Genomic DNA, 13456 nt, shown 5'->3' with positions numbered 1-13456 from the left:
GGCGTCTTCTTCGGGATCCTCGGGCTTCTTCCACATCTTCTCCGGGGTCCAGGCCTCGCTTTCTGGTGACGTTATTACACACAGCGTGCGTAGCGACGTAATAACGACGCCAGAAAGCGAGGCCCGGACCCCGGAGAAGATGCAGAAGACGTTGGAGGATCGCGCAGTGGACCCGGAGCAGCGGGGATAGGTAAGTGAACCTGTCCGGGATGCTTAAACTGCTATCCGACAGCAGCTTAAGCATTTTGCGCTGTCGGATAGCAGTTAATGCGATGGCCCCGACATATAAAAGCATCGTATGTCGATTTGATCATATGTCGGGGCCATCGCATGTCGGGGGGTTACTGTATTTTCTTAATAATGTGGTTTCCCTGTACATAGATATGTATAGGTAGTGATATTATGTATTATATCAGGCAGGGAGTGTGAGGCCTTTTGAGGTTAACTGAATTATAATTACCTATAGGTTGTTTAGGGTACCACTGCCATCTAGTGGCAGAAGTTAGTAGCAGCTTTAACTCTGGTTATGTACATTTCTCAGGCAGGAAATTACCTTTGTTCTAGGAAGTTCTTCAGCCATTTTAGATTACTATTCTCTGTGAAAGAAGCATGTCTTTATCTCTCCCATGAGGTTTGGGACATCATCACCTGAAAGTGCCTTTCTGTTGTGTCATTTGTCATTTATGCTAGACTAATGATTCCATGTGTACTGATATGTTGTTATTGTATTGCAGTTTAACAAACTAAAATAAAGTTGGATTCCTTAGGTGGACAATACAAGCATGGGCTTCTGTTTACTTGAGTCTCTAACAAGTGTTTAGCTGTCCGTTTAGAATCACACAGTCAGTGTTTTGAGAGTGGAACATTCACCATGCCACATGGATCTTAATCTTGTTTCAAAATCCAGACCTAAGAAGGACATTGTGCATAAATGCCCCAGGAACTGTCACTAGTCCTCCGCCCTCCAGGACTGGGCATCGAGGATGACTTTAATTAAGAGGGGGAGTTTGTGATGGTCCAGTACAGGAGGTGTTACCCCGTGCACCTGCTGTCCTGTCAGGCAGCCTCCTTCAGTGTCCCTAAGGCCCCCTGCACTTGTTTCCCCATTGTAAATATGTTTTACCATGTAAAGTGTTATAAAATATAATGTTGCTTTAAGAGTTATACCATGTGATATGTCATGAGATTTTTTTCCCAGGAGGTACTAATGACCAGGTGATCCCAAGAGTGACCTATGGGCTCCCTGCTTGTCTCCTCTCCCCTATATAAGCCCTGGGTGGAGCTTCTCTCTCTTCTGCTGAGGTCCAGTGCAGTCCTGTCTAGTGTGTGTGTCCAGAGTGTTGGAGACCTCAAAGTCCAGTCCTGCAGCCACCATCAAGTCAAGCAAGATAAAGTCACAGCTTTATGCATCAAGTCAGTCCCTGTCATGTGTCAGCGTGGTCTGCATTCAATTGTCCAGTCTTAGTACAAGTCCCAGCAAGCTCTTAAGGTCTCTGCATCACTGGTCACCTCCTTGGGCCCTGGCTGAACTGTATAGACTTTACCAACTGTCTACCCTCAGTAAAGCTACCGTTGTCCGTAACTTGGCGTCGGAGTCTTTATTGCCCCTGTGCCTAGCCCAGGATCCAGCAGTATACCTTCAGGTGGTTATAGGCTAAACCATGCCCTGGCATCATGAATACAAAGGGTTAATGCCATCTGTCCTGCATCTCACACCCCATTACCACAAAATCTTAATCATTCCAGTACTTATCAGCTGCTGTATGCTCCACAGGAACTTGTATAGTTATTTTCTGTCTGATCACAGTGCTCTCTGTTGACACCTCTGTCCAGGTCAGGAACTGTCCAGAGCAGGAGCAAATCCCCATAGCAAACCTCTCCTGCTTCGGACAGTTCCTGACCTGGACAGTGGTGTCAGCAGAGAGCACTGTGGTCAGACTGGAAAGAACAACAAAACTTCCTCTGGAGCATACAGTAGCTTATAAGTACTGGAAGGATTAAGATTTTTAAATAGAAGTAATTTACAAATCTGTTTAACTTTCTGGCACCAGTTGATTTAAAACGAAATGTTTTCCACCGGAGTACCCCTTTAACTGTTACCCTGATATGTTTTCCTTCCTTCTACTATTGCTATGTATTGTTTTTCCCCTTGGATCTGCATACTCTTGAAGCTTTTATTTTTATATTTCTCTTGATGCTGCATATCTTGGCTATATATATATATATTATATATAGTAGTAAGAAGAAGCTGTATTAGTCCAGTGATGCAAATGCAAAATCATAAAATGTTGCAGTATCTTGTAATACCTTTTTTATTGGTCTAACAGTATTTTGTAGAGACAAGCTTTCGGGATTCCTCCCTTTATCAAGTTAAAAGCATTTCTGAGCTCACAAGAAGAAAACACACAGGTTTCATCTCACAAAATATGCAGGGGTTAAAACAACATATGTGGAGAACTCACACTTAGTTGGGCCATAAATTGTATAGCTATAGGACGATTGACTACAGATAAGGATAGGGTGTGAGAATGGTGATTAGGCTGGACATGGGGAGAAAAGACAATCCAGCTATAGACTACATAGATAAGGGTGTCCCCCTTCACCTTATCTATATAGTCTATAGCTCTGGAGCTGGATTGTCTTTTCTCCCCATGTCCAGCCTAATCACCATTCTCACCACGTGTAGTACCTTCCTGTTAGTTGGCAGTGTGGAGGACCACCAAGGCAGGATACAGGAACCACACAGAATGGTGCAGGTGTACCAGGGCTGGCTGTATGGCCAGGCAGTGGACACTGAAGCAACCTGTATCTTCTGGATCTCGCCCTAAGGTTCGAGTAGAGTGAAGGCCGAGGTGCAAAAGTGCCCTGGGAGTGGTGACCCCAGGGTGCCAGAACTCACTTTGGAGTGAAGAGTGAGTGAAGAGTCCACTTGACTGATGGTACGTAGCACGCACTTTTTCTCTCACTCTTCTGAGCACTCACCTCTAGCGTTCCGGCCTTCTGGCTGTTTATCTGCAGAGGAATTTTTATAGATCCGGCCGGAAGTCCGGGCAGTATCACACTGTGCACATCCACTTATTTATTTTATATGTTTTGTCACTGTGCTCACATTTGTGTTCTTTTTATGTACACATGGATTTGGGTCGGGGTGCGGTAGCCCTTCTGGGTTTCTCTCATGCCGGTCTAGGGGAGGTGTGTGTGGCCATCAGGTTCCTCACCTCCCTGCCATGCCTCGTGGCATTCCTGCTTCGGCATGAATGCCGAACCCATTTTACTGGCTCCTCGGTGGCAACGTGGTTAACACCTAGTTGTTTGCTAGGAACCATTTTCCATCCCTGAGTAGCTTCGGCGAAAGGGGACATCGAACCTGGAACCTTGCAGGTGCCTTTTGGCCCAGAGGCGAAAGGTTATGTATGTTGGAGAAGGGCTTGCGATGGACTGCATCCTCGTGCATGGATTTTTGCGTGAACACTTGCACTTTTTACTTGCACTTGGGTGATTGAAGAGCACGCACCTCAGCTCTTCAAAAAAATAAAAAAGTGTTAAAATGTACTGTTTTGAATTCATTCGTCAGCACTCGGACCGCTCGAACATGCCCGTCTCCATAGACGGCAATGCATAATTATGCAGTTTCTGCTGAAAGAATAAACAAGTTTAGTATGGAATTCGAATTTCCGTGCAAAATTTTCCACTGTGGAAATTCCTTCGTGTGCCTGGTGCAGCAGAATCCCATTTCCACTTTGAAATTCTGCTGTGTAAATGGAGCCTTAGCCCTTTGGAAGATAATGGGCCTCATTTACTAAGCTGAAACTGACCAGTTTTTGTCTGGTTATTTTGTCTGAGACATGTCTGTGCCAGTGTGCGACAGTGTGCGCCTGAAAAATCCGGCAAACCCGAAAGGGGGCATGGTCTGTTGCAAAAAGGGGCGTGGTTTCACAACCCGACCGATTTACTATTGAATTCACAGAAAATCCTGTGGGTAAATGGCTGGAAATATCGACCTAGAAAAAGCTGGTCAGAAAATGTTCCCGACTTTTCCCAATAGTAAATAGAGAGGAATCCTGCATGTCTGAAACAACTTTTCCCACTAGTAAAAACCCGAAACTCTTAGTAAATGAGGCCCAATATGTGTAAAGAATAGTCAACTCCTATCAATTGCAGTTACATAGTAAAGCTAGGTTTACATTGCCATCGGGCTCCGCTAAAGGGAGTGCCATCAGCAAGTCCATCGCAACGACGGGAGTCTCGCAGAGAAAAGACAGGGCATGCACTCATTTTTTTTCTCTCTCCGCTAAACTCAGATAAACTACCAGATCCCCAATGGGCCCCTATTCAAACCAATGAGACCCATTGGGACCCGGTGGTATCAATTCTGCCCCGACCCGTTTTGGGGCGCAAAAAAAGAGCTGAACGGACCCAGAATGGGACAGGGCACAACGGCAATGTGAACCTTACCTTACTATCTTCACAGCTAAACCAGACAAACCACAGAAAACGGACGCCAAATCCTTGTAGTGTACAGCGCTGTTTTATTAACACTAAGGCCGATCTTTTATTACAGCGGTAAAAAGGCGACGGACAATCTCATTTTATGATCAAAGGTTACAATATACACACAGAAACAAAACAAATACGCAGCTGGCCACTACCGACCAAAAGCCAAATTAACATAGGGTTCATCCTCGGCAACCACATTTCTTTTTTTTTTTTTTTTTTTTCTTCGACTGAAACATAGATTTTTTTTATTCATTTATTTATTGTTTAGAATTTTTTGAAAACCAAATTTGAATTAAATAAAAAAAAAATAGCACCAATTATTATTGCAAAAAAACAAACAAAAAAAAAAACAATGTCATCTAAACGATTAGATTACAATTATATAACTTAACATCAGCATTTATAAAATATCCGCTGTATTAAAATTTTCAATACATGATACAAAATATATACACACTTTAACAACGTGGATGACAGGGGAGAGGGCAAAAAAAAAAAACATACATCCTGAACAAGGCTAAACTTTATTTGTCTTTTTTTTTTTTTTTTTCGTACAATAAGAAAATATGACTTATAGGCACCATATACATTGTGCTATGCGGGGCTATGACAAAAATAGACCGATCCTTTCATATAAATAAATGTCTATATAATGCAGTGTTTCCCAAGCAGGGTGCCTCCGGCTGTTGCGAAACTACAACTCCCAGCATGCCCCGGACAGCCTTCGGCTGTCCGGGGCATGCTGGGAGTTGTAGTTTCGCAACAGCCGGAGGCACCCTGCTTGGGAAACGCCCGGTCTACCGATGTATGAATTTCAGCAAGGAAACGGGAGGACGATTGATGTAGCCAGCACATACAGAAGTGAAGCAATGGGATTCATTCCATTTTAGCCACGAGCACCTTGTTTTCTTATGAGCACCAGGCAGCAAGGAAGAGGTAGGGTACCATCTCATGTAGTAGAGGTAAACGTCCGCAAGGGGACCAGAATCCAACGTATCGTTCCATCCCGGGCGACCAAGGAGTTATTCCTTATAAAAATGTATTTATTTTATTTATTTTAAAAACATTATTGCACTTTCCAGAGTAGTAACCAGTACTGCTCCTCAGCAAGCCGACCGTTTCCTTGAAGGCAACTTGTACACAGTGCTTTATATATTCATCTCAGGTTTTACATAAAGTTTTTGATTCAAAAGTTGTATTTATTAAAAAAAAAAAAAAGAAAAAAAAAAGATTAATAATAAAAAAAAAAAAAAAAAAAAAAAACAACTTAAATACTCTATCGATATCAAAGTTCTTTATCTCCTGTGAAATATGTCCTTCTTAGGAGGAAGTCTCTTCTCGGCTTCTTTAGAAGATTGCCCACCACACAATGGTCTGTAATAGTCACGCAGTGGCGACACTGCTACCTTCCCTTATATGCTCTTTTTATCGAAAAAGAGACTTGCACTTATAGCAGCTGTCCCTTGTTTGTCCACTTTAGATCAGAGGAAGCAGACTGGACCGTTCTCCAAATAATGCTGTCCTTTCTGGAGGGGGGTGAACTTGGAGATGTCGACGATCGGAAGTTGGTTCGTCTCTAGGGTATGAAACTTGAATTTTGTCTTGTGCCAGCTGCCGTCCTGTACCTGCAAGGAGAGAGTCCTTAGAGAGTCACTGTGAGAGGGTTATGGCAGCTCCATTTGGCTGAATGGCTGCTATGTAATACCACATTTCCCCAGCAGTGGCCACTGTAGGGGAAATGCCTGCCTGGCTTTAGCTGTCTGCTGCAAACTTGACGGGAATTTGATTGCCCTGGAGAGGTGGGGGGCTGCATTCTTAAAAAGGGATGGCCCTAATAAGATAACCCTTTTGACAATAAGGGCTCATTCACATTGCCGTTGTGATTGGTAAAGGGAGCTCGGTCGGTCAGACCGTCGGAACTGGATCCCCAATGGACCTCATTTAAGTCAATAGGATCCGTTGGGACCCGCTGGTGTCAGTTGAGCTCCAACCCTTCATAAAAAAAGAGCCAAACAGACCCAGAATGGGACAGAGCACAACCGCAATGTCAACTTAGCCTAAGCTGCTTCTGCCGAGAAGGCCCCTAGTGAACAGTTGTTATTGATAGATAAAGCCTGTCAGTCCTCTTTTTTGTTGCAGCTACATAGTACCCAATCTACACTCACTTTAGAGTGGCTCTACCCATTAGTTAAAGCAGTTTGCCAATGGAAGAAACAACCTGTGTATGTTGTCAAAAAGTATTATAAAGCAACTTACTAATGTAATGTTATTGGCCATAGTGCACAGATTTCTCCATATTATCTGAGCTGTCTGACATGTAGCTGTGATGTCCCGTCACACACTCTGAATGCAGATCTCCATCCCTGCTCCCCGCTCCCCTCCTGTCTGCTAGGGATGATACCAGTGATGTGAAGAGGGGAGCTCATATTGCAGCGCATTAGATTTAAGTCTGTTCTGACGGAAAATACTTGACTGAGAGGCTTCCTTCTGCCTAAAGAGCTAATGAGCAAAAATATGAGCTCCTCTTCACATCAATCGTCTCATCCTGAGCAGACAGGAGAAGAGGGGGGGGGGCAGGGATGGGAGCTCTGAGTGTGATGTGATGTAACAGTTACAAAGGAGAGAGCTCAGAGCTAAATTGTAAGATCTGTGAACTATGGCTAATAACATTATATTAGTAAGTTGCTTTATTATACTTTCTGACACCATACACAGGCTGTTTCTTTCGCTGCACAACCCCTTTTTATGAAGAGGAGGTGCCGAATGGAGGATACAACTCTCCTACCTCCATATGCCCCAACAAGTTAGAAAACCTCTTGACATTTTATATAGTCTTGCCAAAAAAAGATAACATTACAGGGGTTATAGCCAGCGATCATGAGTGTCCTTGCACCCAATGTGAATGGACTAGCAGACAAGCATGTGCACTGCATCTTCATTACCTTTAATAGAAGTCGGGCCCCACACCAATGCTCAAAATTTAAATCCAGTCTGTGAATTGTCCCGATCCTGGTTTGAAGACTGGTAATATATCTTCTAGGATAGAGGGGTTCAGAACTTTATGAAGACCTGAGGTCTGGTCACACATAGGTTCCCTAGAGAAAGATTTGCTGCACCTATAAGTGCTATTAGCTACGTCTCTAACCTGTGGACCTCCAGGTGTTCATTAGATTTAAGGCTGTTCTGACTGAAAATACTGTGACTTAGAGGCTTCCTTCTGTCTTAAAAGCTAATGAGCAGAAATATGAGCTCCTCCTCTTCACATCTATGGTCTCATCCTGAGCAGACAGGAGGGAAGAGGGGGACAGGGATGGGAGCTCTGACCATTGACCACTTCTGTTTTTCTCCTTGTGACAATTCACTAGCACACAAGTGTCTTACCTTGCATTCATCCAGGAGCACGTTTCTTTCAAGTAATTTATTTCCTTCAAATTTGTGGCCATTCCATCCCTTGAAGGTAAGAGACGTCTCTCCACCGACTTCTGTCCCTATGACCGGCGTGTTCAGACAGTGGATAGTGATGGTGTGAACGGCCTCAGAGCTTAGCAGATGGAGAAAATTCATCTGCACTTTGCCAACACCAAACTCCAGCTGGTTAAATGGTGAAGAGAGAAAATATTAGTTTATGTAGTAGTAGAAAGAAACAGAAGCTGGACCATGAGACACTTGGAGACTAGTTTTTGGCTATATGTAGAAAAGTCAAGATCTCAGCATTCACCAAGTTCTGATAACAACGTTGTTTATAGAAGTTTCACATATAAGGGGGTGCAGGATGCGTTTTGGCAAACATCTTGCCTTCCTCACCTGTTTTAAAACTGAGGAAGGCGAGGTGTTTGCCGAAACCTGTCCTGTATACCATAGTATGTTTTTAGTAGAACTTGTAGAAAAGCCAAGGTCCCAAAACTCACCAAGTTCTACTAGAAATGTAAAAGGGTATACAGGACTGGTTTTGGTAAACACCTCGCCTTCCTTGGCTGTTTCAAAGCTGAGGAAGGCGAAGTGTTTCCTGAAATCTGTCCTGTTTACCGATACATTTCTAGTAGAACTTGGTGAGTACTGGAACCTTGACTTGTCCACCTGTACCTCCACGTGCACCATCACATACGGAGTGCTGACAACTTATCTATACCATAGTGTTTGACTAAATTTAGGAAGCCAAATAGGGGTCTCTTTGGGGGGTTCTTATATGGAATAGGCTTGGTGGCCTTGATAGATCTCCCAGTTTTAGTGGCTTCTCAATGAAATCTCATAAATTTGTCCCTCCCCTTGTGAACAGCCATAGTTTTATAGGTTACAATTAGTGTTGAGCGTGAATATTCGAAAAGCTAATTTTTACCACGAATATCTTCACTTCGCGATTTGGCGAATATTTAGAATATAGTGATATATATTCGTAATGACAAATATTCGCGAATATCGGCATTTCCAGTCAGAGGACACTGATCCCTCCCTTCTTTTAGGTGAAAGATATAATCGCGCATGCGCACTGTGCGAAATTCATTATGAATTTTTGCATGAAAAAACAAACAAACATACCAAATATGTGAATTTCATGAATATAGGATGAATATTCGTCCATAGATTTGCGAAATATCGCAAATTTTGAATATGGCATATACCGCTCATCGCTAGTTACAATACCTTTGTCACAGTGACAGGCGATAGGCATGTCTGTCCCCCTGCTGTAAAATTGCAGAATACTTCAATAGCATCTGATGGACATCCAAGATTAGGGTCTATCCAATATTTTCCTAGGAGACATAATACAAATGTTATACAAACAGCAGTAAAGGACGCACAATGACAATGTGTTCATCAACTTGAGAAATTGTTATTTTAATTAACTAATGCAGTAATAATGGTCAAACAGAAGTGTTTTCCAACCAGGGTGCCTCCAGCTGTTGCAAAACTAAAACTCCCAGCACACATTTTGGTTGCATATGCCATACACCTACCGTCTGACACTTTCCGTTCGCAGTGGAGAAGGTCTCGACAAATCCGAGCTGGGTTGTCCCGGGTTCCAGGGGGGTTCTTTATACTGTGCATTAAATCCGTAAGGTAATGGAGTGTTTTAAAGACCTCCGTGCTAAAATCTAGTATGGCTACTTCAGTATTTTGGTAGCTCTGCATGTTAGCAACAATGTATGATGAAGCGTTAGTAACAATGTAGGGAGTAGGGTTAGTAACAATGTAGGGAGTAGGGTTAATAACAATATATCATGAAGCGTTAGTAACAATGTAGGGAGTAGGGTTAATAACAATGTAGGGAGTAGGGTTAATAACAATATATCATGAAGCGTTAGTAACAATGTAGGGAGTAGGGTTAATAACAATGTATCATGAAGCGTTAGTAACAATGTAGGGAGTAGGGTTAGTAACAATGTAGGGAGTAGGGTTAATAACAATGTATCATGAAGCGTTAGTAACAATGTATCGAGTGTAACGTGTCAGTAACAATGTAGGGAGTAGGGTTAATAACAATGTATCATGAAGCGTTAGTAACAATGTATCGAGTGTAACGTGTCAGTAACAATGTAGGGAGTAGGGTTAATAACAATGTATCATGAAGCGTTAGTAACAATGTAGGGAGTAGGGTTAATTACAATGTATCATGAAGCGTTAGCAACAATGTATCGAGTGTAACATGTGTTAGTAACAATGTAGGGAGTAGGGTTAGTAACAATGTAGGGAGTAGGGTTAATAACAATGTATCATGAAGCGTTAGTAACAATGTAGGGAGTAGGGTTAATTACAATGTATCATGAAGCGTTAGTAACAATGTAGGGAGTAGGGTTAATAACAATGTATCATGAAGCATTAGTAACAATGTATCGAGTGTAACGTGTCAGTAACAATGTAGTCAGTGGTCGTGGAGACAAAAAGTGCCAGATTCAGATATAACAGACAGAGAAATAGACACAATAGGGGGTTCATGCAAAATATTAATTTGGGTGGTTAATAGGTAACAAGGGAAAAAAAAAGGAAAAAAAAAGGAAAAAAAAAACATTAAATATGTAATGAATATGTTTTGACACAAGAAAAAAAATTATTTAATGACAACGATTTAAAAAAAACTGCTACAGTAACCAATCCCATTTTTTACTAGAATTTTTGTAATGTGTTCTAAAAATGTATGCAAATCAATCCCCTCCAGAAGGAACAGAACTGTCTCTCTGCTGCCACCTACAGCTGACACAAGAGAATCCCGTTTTCTTCTTCCTAGAGGAGAACTAATTTGCAAACCTTCTTTCCCAGGCAGTAATTCTTGTACGACTACCTACACCAGCTGACTTTCTTTAGAGGGGTATTGTGGCATTTTGAAGGTTCCTCATCATCATCACCTTTTAAAGAGATACTCCCCTGGAAAACATTTTTTTTTTAATCAACTGGTGCCAGAAAGTTAAACAGATTTGTAAATTACTTCTAATAAAAAATCTTAATCCTTCCAGTACTTATCAGCTGCTATATGCCCCAAAGGAAATTCTTTTCTTTTTGAACTTCCTTTCTGTCTGACCACAGTGCTCTCTGCTGACACCTCTGTCCATTTTAGGAACTGTCCGGAGCAGGATAGGTTTGCTATGGGGATTTGCGCCTGCTCTGAACAGTTCCTAAAATGGTCAGCAGAGGTCAGCAGAGAGCAATGTGGCCAGACAGAAAAGAAATTCAAAAAGAAAATAACATACAGCAGCTAATAAGTCCTGGAAGGGTTAAGATTTTAATAGAAGTCATTTACAAATCTGTTTAACTTTCTGGCACCAGTTGATAAAAAAATAAATAAATAAATAAAATGCTTTCCAGGTCTTTATTAGGGACCTTTAGTCCCCAAACTATTGAGTTATACTTTGTGGCACTGAATCAGTGGCCATAGGGCATGTATATGAAGCCCTGAGATCTGTTCTGGTCACACACAGAAATATTTTCTCCACCTATAAGCTAGGTCTCCAAACTGTGGACCTCCAGCTGTTGCAAAACTACAATTCCCAGCATGCCCAGACTGCCAAGCCAACGGCTGTCCGGGCATGCTGCGAGTTGTAGTTTTGCAACAGCTGGAGGTCCACAGTTTGGAGACCGCCAACCCGTAACATTTTAATCGTACTGTCATAGTTGGCCTGATATCATAAAACTTTTTTTAAAATATGTATATTTTGCTGGGACCATTAATTCTTTTTTTTTTTATATATATATAAAAAAAAACAATACTAGTCTTTCCCTGGTCCCCCTGCAACTCCCGTTCGGCTCCTACCAGTCCCCAGATCTCCTGTCTTCCTCCTGATGCGCTCAGCCAATCACAGGCCAAGATGAGTTGCTGCAGTGACCAGTGATTGGCTAAGCGTGCAAGTTCAATAGTGTAAGAAGGCCCTTCACCAGTCTGTTCACCAGTATTATGGAGCTGTGCTTGGTAAACACTGAAGAAGCTGGAGCTCTGTTCCCATAGAGGCAGACTATGGTGGGGCCCAACTCCAGTTGTGTGCTTTACCTGCTGCCCCTGGTGCCTGCTCTTTGCTGCCCCTCCTCTGGAGTGCTGCTGGCGGAGTCCCTGACTGCTTACAGTATACTGACTGTGCTCTGACCCTACAGCCCTGCGCTCGGCCACTGCCAATTGGTTTTCTTATGGGGTGGGAGGACCCCAAGAGTTCTTTTTTGAACAATGAGCCCGATTAGTTGTAGTTACACCCGGAGCTGTTCCCTCCTCATCAATCAATCATTGACGGAGTGTTAGACCTCCACCCCTCTGATATTGATGACCTACTGTAAGACTGAGCCATAAATCCTATCTGGACATTTATAGGATATTCATAGGATATGCCATAAATGTTCAATAGAAATGGGTCCCATCTCTGGTACCCACACCTATGTCAAGATTAAAGGGGTACTCCACTCCCCAGCATTCAGAACAATTAGTTTCGAACGCTGGGTGTGGGTTCCGGTGGGCCCCCTCGTGACGTCATGCACCACCCCCTCAATGCAAGTCTATGAGAGAGGGCATGATGACATCACAAGGGGTGGGACGTGACATCACGAGGGGGGCGGGGCGACTACTGGAACCCGCACCCAGCGTTCAGAGCTAAAAGTTCCGAAGTTGAAAACAATTAAAGAATGTTAATGGGAGTCGTGCAAATTGTATAGCATAAGGAGCTACGCTGTTCGCACTACTCCCATTAAAGGGGTACTCCACTTGAAAACATTTTTTTTTATCAACTGGTGCCAGAAAGTTAAACAGATTTGTAAATTACTTCCAATAAAAAAAACTTAATCCTTCCAGTACTTATCAGCTGCTGTATGATCCACAGGAGGTTATTTTCTTTTTGAACTTCCTTTCTGTCTGACCACAGTGCTCTCTGCTGACACCTCTGTCCATGTCAGGAACTGTCCAGAGCAGGATAGGTTTGCTATGGGGATTTGTGGATACTCTGGACAGTTCCTAAAATGGACAGAGGTGTCAGCAGAGAGAAAGGAAATGCAAAAAGAAAAGAACTTCCTCTGTAGTATACAGCAGCTGATAAGTACTGGAAGGATTAAGATTAAAAAAAAAGTAATTTATAATCGGTTTAACTTTCTGGCACCAGTGGATTTAAAAATAAGTGTGTTCTAGTGGAGAACCCCTTTAACATCAATAGTAGGTAAAGAAACTGCATAAACCAGCTATCTCGACTCCCTGACTACCTCCAGTGGCTGCAACCAGACTGCATTGGGGAGACCTTGACATAAGTACTGATCCCAGAGGTGGAATCTGTATCTATTAAACATCTATAGCATAACCTGTGGATATACCATTAATATCTAGTCCTAAAAAAGTTGAGAACTCTCCTGGGGTCGGCCATCGTAGTCACATGATATCACTATGGGTGACATTAAAGGGGTATTCCAGGAAAAAACATTTTTTTTATATATCAACTGGCTCCAGAAAGTTAACCAGATTTGTAAATTACTTCTATTAAAAAATCTTAATACTTTCAGT

At 42.5% G+C, this 13456-nt stretch overlaps 1 protein-coding gene across 2 annotated transcripts in view; it reads right to left on the bottom strand.

The window, feature by feature from the left end:
* Nucleotides 1–5703: 5703 nt before the first annotated feature.
* COL24A1 (collagen type XXIV alpha 1 chain) overlaps nucleotides 5704–13456 on the bottom strand; it is a 294542-nt gene continuing 286789 nt past the window's right edge. Inside the window, exons 57-60 of one of the 2 annotated variants that reach the window (XM_056532502.1) lie at nucleotides 9453–9621; nucleotides 9139–9248; nucleotides 7879–8088; nucleotides 5704–6122 (exon numbers count right to left, since the gene is read on the bottom strand). In XM_056532502.1, the coding sequence (XP_056388477.1) occupies nucleotides 5979–6122; nucleotides 7879–8088; nucleotides 9139–9248; nucleotides 9453–9621 (633 nt within the window). In that variant the 3' untranslated portion in view covers nucleotides 5704–5978. Of the gene's footprint in view, nucleotides 6123–7878; nucleotides 8089–9138; nucleotides 9249–9452; nucleotides 9622–13456 lie in introns of those variants that run through there. The other variant, XR_008846625.1, reaches the window with a different exon arrangement.

Source organism: Hyla sarda, chromosome 7 (genome assembly GCF_029499605.1).
Source record: "Hyla sarda isolate aHylSar1 chromosome 7, aHylSar1.hap1, whole genome shotgun sequence".
Classification (NCBI taxonomy): domain Eukaryota; kingdom Metazoa; phylum Chordata; class Amphibia; order Anura; family Hylidae; genus Hyla; species Hyla sarda.
The sequence above is the reverse complement of the archived record's forward strand: the minus strand, read 5'-3'. Positions and strand labels throughout refer to the sequence as shown.